This window comes from Chaetodon trifascialis, chromosome 10 (assembly GCF_039877785.1).
Source record: "Chaetodon trifascialis isolate fChaTrf1 chromosome 10, fChaTrf1.hap1, whole genome shotgun sequence".
Lineage (NCBI taxonomy): Eukaryota > Metazoa > Chordata > Actinopteri > Chaetodontiformes > Chaetodontidae > Chaetodon > Chaetodon trifascialis.
Window position 1 is genome coordinate 19,161,538 of NC_092065.1, and position 9,114 is coordinate 19,170,651.

The 9,114-nt window shown below is 41.0% G+C and overlaps 1 protein-coding gene across 4 annotated transcripts; it reads right to left on the reverse strand.

Moving 5' to 3' along the window:
• Window positions 1–2,066: 2,066 nt before the first annotated feature.
• On the reverse strand, window positions 2,067–8,687 carry dnajc24 (DnaJ (Hsp40) homolog, subfamily C, member 24). Of its 4 annotated transcripts, none has more exons than XM_070972426.1 (5): window positions 8,620–8,687; window positions 7,007–7,110; window positions 6,338–6,473; window positions 4,503–4,571; window positions 2,067–3,657 (listed from the first exon to the last, which is right to left on the reverse strand). In XM_070972426.1, the coding sequence occupies exons 2-5, from the start codon at window positions 7,106–7,108 to the stop codon at window positions 3,434–3,436; spliced, it is 531 nt and encodes a 176-aa protein (XP_070828527.1). In that variant the 5' UTR covers window positions 7,109–7,110; window positions 8,620–8,687; the 3' UTR covers window positions 2,067–3,433. The 4 variants fall into 4 exon arrangements, with proteins under 4 accessions (XP_070828527.1, XP_070828526.1, XP_070828528.1 ...); XM_070972425.1 differs by having other exon boundaries at window positions 7,007–7,126; XM_070972427.1 differs by having other exon boundaries at window positions 7,007–7,354; window positions 8,620–8,671.
• Between the last annotated feature and the right edge of the window lie 427 nt (window positions 8,688–9,114).

Genomic DNA, 9,114 nt, shown 5'->3' on the forward strand with positions numbered 1-9,114 from the left:
TATTATTATTTGGGTGCAAAACAATCAAGCATTCGGGGAGTAAACCTGATGATGATGCTGAGGACACTCGGCTGTGCGCCTGCACAAACACCTGCCAGGAGCGCAGGTTTGATCTCAGTTCAGGCAATATAGGAAACTGTTAAACACGACATACAAAAAGTGATTCAGTGATCTACGCTACAGGAAGAAATGAGCCCGGTAAGAACATGTGTATTGTCTACGTTACCACATCTGCCATCTGGTTTTGAACAGAGACAGGTATCTGCTGGTTGTCCATGTGTACCTGAGTGTGATGAGCATCAGGTAGGCTTAGCGGCATCATGTCAGCGAGAAGGCAGGTTCAGACATGTAGCGAGGACCCCAGGGTGTACACACACCCCTCACTCTGCCTGACTAAAATCTCACATGTGGACTCTTCTGGGGATAGACCATCACCCTCTTGTACTTTAGCATCACATTACCTCAGAACAGTCCCCACAGTGGTGTCACAGGTCCTCCTGACAACCTCTATGCACAGTTCTGTAAAAGGTGATATTATCACTGCTAAGAGCCTGACAGCACACACAGCAGATAAAGTATAAATGATCACCTTTGGTGTTGACAGCTCAAGAAAAGAAAAATCTGTTAAAGAAAATAATATTCAAATATTCACATGAGAGTAATGTCGTCATCTTTCCCTGAGTCAGAGTACTCAGTACTGTCATCAAGCGGGCCTCCGTCCGTCAGAGGCCGTGTGCAATTGCAGCTCAGCTGTAGAAGCATAAAGCTGCATTAAACAAAGAGATTCAAGTTAAGTACACTGTAAGAAATTTCCCTGTTAAAGTACAGTAAACTGCTTGCAGCTACAGCTGCCAGCATGAAACAGTTAATCCACAGTGTACCGACCATGATCTATAACAACAGTTTATTACTGTAAAAAATTACGGTACTGTGCTGTACAATTTTTTAGCTTTACAGTATAATACTGTCAGCTGGTTGGTTGCATGATACTGTTAATTTAGTGTTCCTACTGTAATCTCCACAGTTCATTGCAGTATCCAACGCATTCAGTAACTGACACATTTAAATAATTTTTTAGTTTTTTTTTGTTTTTTGTTTTTTAGTTTTTAGTTTTATGCATTGTGTTTTACATAGAATACGTAAAACACAATGCATAAAAACACCTTTCCTCATGCTGAACAGGTTCTCAGTCTGCATGTCCTCATCCACGTTCCCTCAATTCACTTTCTTTTTTTCTTGAACTGACAAGAGATGCCGATATCACATTCAGTTTACACATTACATTCAGTAGCCAATGCGCTTAAATAAATAATAAGACAAAATATCCATGAGAACAATTAATCAAATCAAACAGGTTCTCAACAATTTGTATACAACTTACGAACCAAACTTAATGCACCTTGTCTTCAGTATCCATCTTTCATGAGTTATGATCATGTGCAACAGAAAGCAAGTGAAAGAACAAACCTGGAACTGCAGAAAAGACACAACAAAAGCTTGTTGTTAATAATTTGTTCCTCAGAGGCATCGACATTTACAGTATTTCACTGTATTTAGTTTATTACTGTTCAAAATTTCCCGTATTTACAGCAATTTGTTACAGTGTGCAAGTACCTAAACATTGTACTTTAAGACAGTATATAAATTGTACATTCATATTTTTAATTGCATTTCACCACTGCTCTTTACTAAATGTCTGAAGAGGTGAAGGTGCACCTGCCCAAAATCTGCATATCTATATTTGGTACGTCACAAAATCGAAAGCCAGTTCTCAGACAAACAATGAAACTGAGTTTTTGAGGAGGCAGATGAGCTCTCATTAGAAAAGTAGACTGATGATGATTTATCTCAGTGCTTCTGTACAGTTTGTGCTTATTGTTGTGTTTTTTCTGAGCCTGATTTGATGCTTTGCTGGAACTTCATTCCCAGCAGTGAAACATTTTGAAGGAAACTCAGCAACAGCAGAACTGCAGAAAACAGCCAGATGAGGAATAATCATCACATAAGAATTTATCCTATCTGGGTAGACAGCTCCAACAAAACAGAGACACTAAAGACACATTTTTGGCTACAATGAGCTCCTCTTCATTTTTTAATTTCCATAAGAACAAACATGAATACATTTTACAGTTATGGATGAATCTGTTCCTTAAAAGCACCAATAGACAAAACATCTGGAGTATTCATCAAAATAAAATGTTAATAATAATGATTTAAACACCAGCATAATACATATAAACAATAAAATATCAATACACTCCATAGAAAGACCAATTCAAACTCACTTTGGTATACTATGAGCTAATGGTAAAAATTCTACTGACGGGGCCGCAAGTCCACCCAGCCAATCATATGAATGCTGAACACCGAATGAGCTGAATCGTGTTGAATTCAGTTAATGCAGACTCACTGTGCCCTGAGCCGAGATGAAGATCATTATTCATACCTTTATTCCCTCCCATCATGACTACTGCAATCGCTTTTCATCTTCCTTAGCAAGACCGCAAGTGGTCGAACATGTTCCTGCCAAGTCCACCACGAGCTCTGATCTAACACCATCTTTATGTAGAACCTTCTTACGTTAAAGAGCCAGCAGCCCGACATCACCTGTAGGAATCAGAGGTGCTGTTCAGGGTCTTCAGATGTTTTGAGGTCTTAGATCCTAACCTCTAACTCTCTCCCCGTGGACTTAAGATCTGTGGTCACTGTGGACACTTTAAAAAAGCAGCTCAAGACCGTTTTGTTTAGTCTTGTTTTTGTGTCTTATTTAATCTTATTCTTTATGTTTTTAGCTTGATGTCTGCATTTCATGTCTTTTCCTCTGTTATTTGCTTTTTTGTCTTTTATTGTGAAGCACGTTGTGAAGAAGAAGAAGAATAATTCCTTTATTCGTCACAATTTACACACAACATGCAGAGTTGAGGGGGAAACTGCACACGCCATGCATCTGTGAATTTCTTTCCCACTTTTTGACCCATTCATGGTCAGTCCTTCCTCCACGGCAGACCAGGAGACCGGCGCCCGGGGACCAGTTCCATTGTCGTCACCATGTTTTTAGTGGGGGTATTTTTTTTAAGGATAACACGGGGAGAACATGCAAACTCCACACAGAAAGGCCCCTTATTTTTCCTCGAGCAGCAGGCACCAAAGGCATGGTGGAGGACACGCCCAACGCCTACAGTGAGATTCGAACCGGGGACCTTCTAGCTGTGATGCGACAGTGATGCCACCGTGCCACCGTGCCACCGTGACATCTGCTCTTCCAATATCTTCCATACAGTAAATAAACTCTCTGACTTACTCTCACACTGTCCGCTTCTACAGACCAACACCACACTTTGATTGGCTGCCTCTTCACAGAGAGGAAATGTTGACCCAATTATTGAGCAGCAAGGCCCAACTGTGTCAAAGACGAAAGGTTTCCACACTAGTATTACTGTTGGCATTTTAACAGTTGACTCTTATTTTGTAACGACCACGTCACGTACACACTGAGGGAACATGTATCACAGCAAACAACCACTCCTCTGTGCTCTTCGTCCTCTGTTTCCTCCTCTTCGTCAGCCTGCTGCCTCCTCTGTGTCTCCTCCTCCACCTCCTCCTCCGACACAGTGAAGCCTCCTCCACAGCGACAGCTGTATGTATACACACACTCATCTGAAACAACATACAATTGCATTTAGATGAAAAGAAGATCTGAGCAACGACTGAGACTGACAGAAGTAAACTTTAAGCTGTATCACGCAAGTTAGTTGCTATGTAGTTAAGATAGAGCTTAAATTGACGCATGCCTTCTTACCTGTGGACACTGAGCGTGCTCAGTGTTTTGATGTACTACCTTTTCTTGAAAAATATGAGGGCACAAGTGTGGCCATTGTCTGCAACCCCTAACCCTAACTTTTATCCAAACCTAGCCCTTTGTCAGAATCTTTAATTGTTGGTTTCTTTGTAGATAAAAGAGCTTGGTCTGTACCAGCTCTATATGGAAAGTGTCCTGAGACAACTTCTGTTGTGATTTGGCACTATACAAATAAAATTGAATTGAATTGAATTGAATTGAATTGAACACCAGGATGGATGTTTTCCAGAAATCTCTGTTGAAGTTACTATTTGTAACTATACTCCTAACATCAAATAAGGTAACAACAAGGTGATGCTGTCCTTTCTCTTTGTTTAATAATGCAGTTTATTGCAGTGCTTTATTTTGCATCACTAGTCAGTAGTGTCTTACTCTCCCCTTTTACCTGAATAATGTACTCAACAGTCACTCTGTCACAAAGTCTGGCTCACAGATGTCTTAGTTAAGTTGTAGTGCAGCAGTAAGAAGAGTGTTTTGTTGCCAAACGTGCATTGAGTTGCTGCAGCAGTCTGCTGGATATTCTGTGGTTAAGGCAGAAAATGACTGACTGCACGTGAGAAGTGAATCATGTGAGCATCCCTACAACTGTTTTTAGTTTTTTTTGTTTGCGATTTATGGGTATGTTGTTTTGGTGTGTAGTTACCCTGGTCCCAGGTCATGTCCTCCAGATAGACTGTAGAATCCACTGGCCAATCCTGTTTCAGTTCCTGTGCTGGAGAAGCATTGATACATTATTATTGTATAAAGCAGGAGATTTGTTCATGTTTAACAGGGGGGCAATGACCCTATGGTAAAAACCATATCTGTAATCATGTTTCCCCTAAAATCCAGAGGTGGTTTGGTGTTTTTTATTTTGACCGGCACTGTTCCCACTAGCTTTAGGACTGCGATGGATAAGCCTCTACATAACTAAGAAAACCTAGATCCAGTCTCTTAAAAATGATGGACCAGTCTCTAACTGCCATTCTTTTCAGAATTACTAGAACTAGATACTTAAAATTAAATTTGAAATAAAATTCAAATAAAGGCCTGGTTCTGTTTGCAGATGAGGCGCATAACTTCAAAGAGAACCAGGCCTTTATTTGAATCTTTAGCCCCCATCCCCTAAACAAACACAGAGCTCAGAGCCTCAGTCATCAATGGATGGATGGCTGAAAGGACGGAGACATGGCTGGACTGACAGATAGACTGATGATGGGAGACAGGTGCACAGATGGATGTTCACACATGTAGCTTTTTACAGTTCACTCTCGAGGAAACAGTCATTATCAAGTTTTGCAGTTTGACAGTGATAATGACTTTGAACCATGAATAATTAGTGCTAAACTTTGCTTGGATTTTAATTAGTGTTACACTGTGAGGAATAATTGCTGCTAAGCCAGTGATAATTTAAAATAGGATGAATGATAAGGAAAAGGCTTTCAGGGGGGATATACTCACAGACACCAACAGAAAACAACCACCTCTTATTTCTTGTAGTTTTATAACTGAAATGAACATCTGAGGAGTTTCTATGCGTGTTATACCACTTTTGTTCCCACAGTGACTCTGGATGCATCCAAGCTGACTACAGCCCTCTATTGAGAGGAGGATACAAACTTTGCAGAGCCACCTTTCCAACCTACAACACTTAAAAGTGGGGTTGGGCATCAAATCTTTACACATTTATAAATGTGTCTGCAGCACTGAGCATCAAAAACTTTCATGTTCTATTTACAGTCATTACATGTCTTAGCTCGGCATGTCATATATTTTTATTTTCAGAATAAGTGAGGCTGATTAATACATGCACCCCTTTATGTTCATCTGATGGCAGTTTGATATGTCAGTGTCATGTCTGAATAAGCGCCCTGATCACTTCACATAAACATCTTGAGGGCAATCTTGTTAGGCCAGACCTTTCAGCTCAACACCAGAGTGAAATGAATGCTGTCAAAATAACATAAAGGCAGCAGAAGCACAAAGTGAAACATGCAGAGAGAAATCAATTCAACACACCGGATCAGTACCAGTGCTGAGACTGACATTATTCAAGGGAAACTTCGTAGCTTTGTATCATCACAATGTGGGCAGGACACAGAAAACTCTGACTGGTTGTGTACATATCATTAGATTTATTATTGTACTTCAAGAAGCATTAAAGGGGTAAGTAGCAGCCAATGTAGGAATGACAAAATCAAACTCTTGATGTGGCTGAAATGGGTCCAATTAGTCCAATTAGCGCCTCCTCTGTAGTAGTTTGTACACTCCAGTTAAGCTTTGGATGAGGTTTCAGAGAACTGCATCATATCATTTTACTGAGTCTAAAAGTTAGACACAATTTTCAACACAGTCACAAATTTCCATTATTGTTCCAGATTGTTTTACACAAATCCTGATCACTGCCACAAAATAAAGAATGAATCATAAATATTACTATATCTGAAGTTCTTAATGTCTTATAAACTAAACAATGAACATGTCAATGTGAAGTCCTACCTCTCCGCTGCAGGTCATACTGTCTCCTGGTGTTCTGGTCACCGAGGATCCTCCAGGCTGCATCAATTTCTAGAAACTTCTTCACAGCAGACTCTACCTCTGAAGAAGCCTCACCTCCAAGACGGTCCGGGTGGTACTGTGCATGTGCACAGACACACAACACACAACACACACACACACAGGAAATGTAATACTAAAAGGACTGCAGCTTTGGATGATACTGACTCAATATGTCAAACTCAGACTGCTGAAGCCTCATATTATAAACTTTAGAGTCTATTTTAACAAAAAAAAGTGTTGTTGTCCCCCAACTTCTAAAATATGGTTCTGTTAGGAAAGGAACCCTCTACAGCTCGTAAGAACAGGAGGGAATGACTGCAGAGACCCACAACTTCCTCTGCATCAGACTTAAAATGTGAACTCGATGTTTAACAGATTCAACTAAATATTTAGTATTAATCATTTATGCTTTAACAGGAGCTGCTGTTTCTTGAATTAGCATTAATACATCATGCTTTATGTCAGTTAGACGTACCCTCTGTTAGGATTGCACCTGTTGTCTAATGCAGCCCAGCATTGTGCAGGCAGATGGACAAAGTGACAGTCATATAATCTAGTGGTTGTGTTGTGTGTTGCCTCAGGCTGACACAGAGAGAGCAGTGTGTTTACCTGTAAGGCCAGCTGCTGGTATCTGTGTTTGAGCTGTTGGACTGAGTCTGAGGAGCTGGCTCCCAGGACAGCATACAGGTCCTTCTCTGCTGCCTCACACATCCCTGCTCCAACACAGCACTGACATCAGACGGATGGATCAATCACACACACCTCTACTGGTAGAGCCGATGCACTTCCCACTGGCCTTTGCACAGACGCATCAGGTTCATGCACGCATGCATGTCCAACATACTCATTCAGGGAGGATCCTCCAGCTGTGATTTCAGCGTTCATTTAGGAACTTTAAGCGTCAGCGAGACGTGTGAGGACTGTAATGATCTCTGCTGTGCACAGCCTCATTCAGATCTAAGTGTTAAAAAACGCAGAAGTACTCAATGCAACTTATTTTGTAGCCATTATTTCTACAGTAGCATCGTATATCATTATACATTTATCATCTATTAACTATTTCTGTATAATGTATAATCTTGTATATAATACTGAATCATTTTGGACTGTTGGCTGGACCATAGAAGAAAACATATGTAGACATCTTGAATTTTGGTTAATTGTGATCGACATTTTATAGACTAAACGATTAAACATCCATCCATCCATTATCTATACCGCCTATCCCTTTCGGGGTTGCGGGGGGCTGGAGCCTGTCCCAGCTACAATGGGCGAGAGGCGGGGTACACCCTGAACCGGTCGCCAGCCGATTGCAGGGCCACATGCAAGGACAAACAACCATTCACACTCACACTCACACCTACGGACAATTTAGGTGTCTAAACGGACAATTTAGAGTCATCAATTAACCTAATGAGCATGTTTTTGGTCTGTGGGAGGAAGCCGGAGTACCCGGAGAGAACCCACGCATGCACGGGAAGAACATGCAAACTCAGGGCCCCGCCTGACCCGGGGATCGAACCGGCAACCTTCGTGCTGTGAGGCACGCGCACTACCTGCTGCGCCACCGTGCAGCCCAACGATTAAACAATAATCAAGAAAATAATGAACAGATCCTAATGAAACTGATGTTTGTTACAGGCCTGTTATATTATACAATTATACTTTACTACAGTAAATTCATAAGCATCCTGACTTGGACGTTGTTCAGCAAGGCTCGGTTGCATTTCAATCGGTATTTTCCGTAAGAAGTGATTAATAGCCCATAGATTTTTAAGTTTCTCTAGCGAGCAGTTCAGTAACACCCGCTGATTTCATGAGTTACAATGACAGAAAAGCTGCAGACAACATGCTGTTATTATTAAGTTATTATTACATACCGACACACGTTATGGCGTTACAGTGAACTCATAAATTAAACGGAGAAAGAAACTCTCTACCACTACGCTACGATTATGTCTGTCTTCCTCCATACTGTACTATTATCTGCAGCGTGTTATGGAGCTAAACACGACAGTGAAAAAAAAACGAAGAAGACTTTTTCAAATCTTTGCTAATGCTGTTTTTGTTGGTTCACGCTGCGACGTCATTTCCACGCCAGCCTCGTGGGAGGACCGAGCTGAACAAACGGCTCGTGACTCCGCTAATGTGTTCATTTTGCTAATAACCAAAGGTCTTTCTTTACACTTGTTTGTGTTCTCGGTGTAAGGCGTTGAACATACCTTCCAGAGAAAGCTGTCATCCGAGAGACGACATGTTGTCCAACGATGTTATGAGTTCCCCTGAAAACAAGCTGTGTATCTGGTCCGCCTGAGTTCCGCCGGCGAGTACTTCCGGTCTTTCTTCTTTTTACTTTTTTAATAAAAGCGTCATCACGACAACTGTGAGGGAGACGAAAAAGCAACAAAAGCCAAATACACATACCGGACAATGTAAATTCTCAATAGCTGATTGTTGAGATAACTTTGATAAATTGAGCATTAGGGCACTCCAGCATACAGTTGTACTTATAGTGAAGCACACAGCCTTTATGTAACGGTGAAAATGTTTTTGGTCCACTGACCCAGAAAGCTTAACTGTTGCTAAAGCCATAACCCTATATATTCCAGTGTTCCTATGAGACACATGTAAACCATCACCAGTAGCTACAATTAACAACTTTCAGTCACAAAGAAGTTTTGAAAGCATTAGTCATGCTATGTAATGCTATGTCAGTA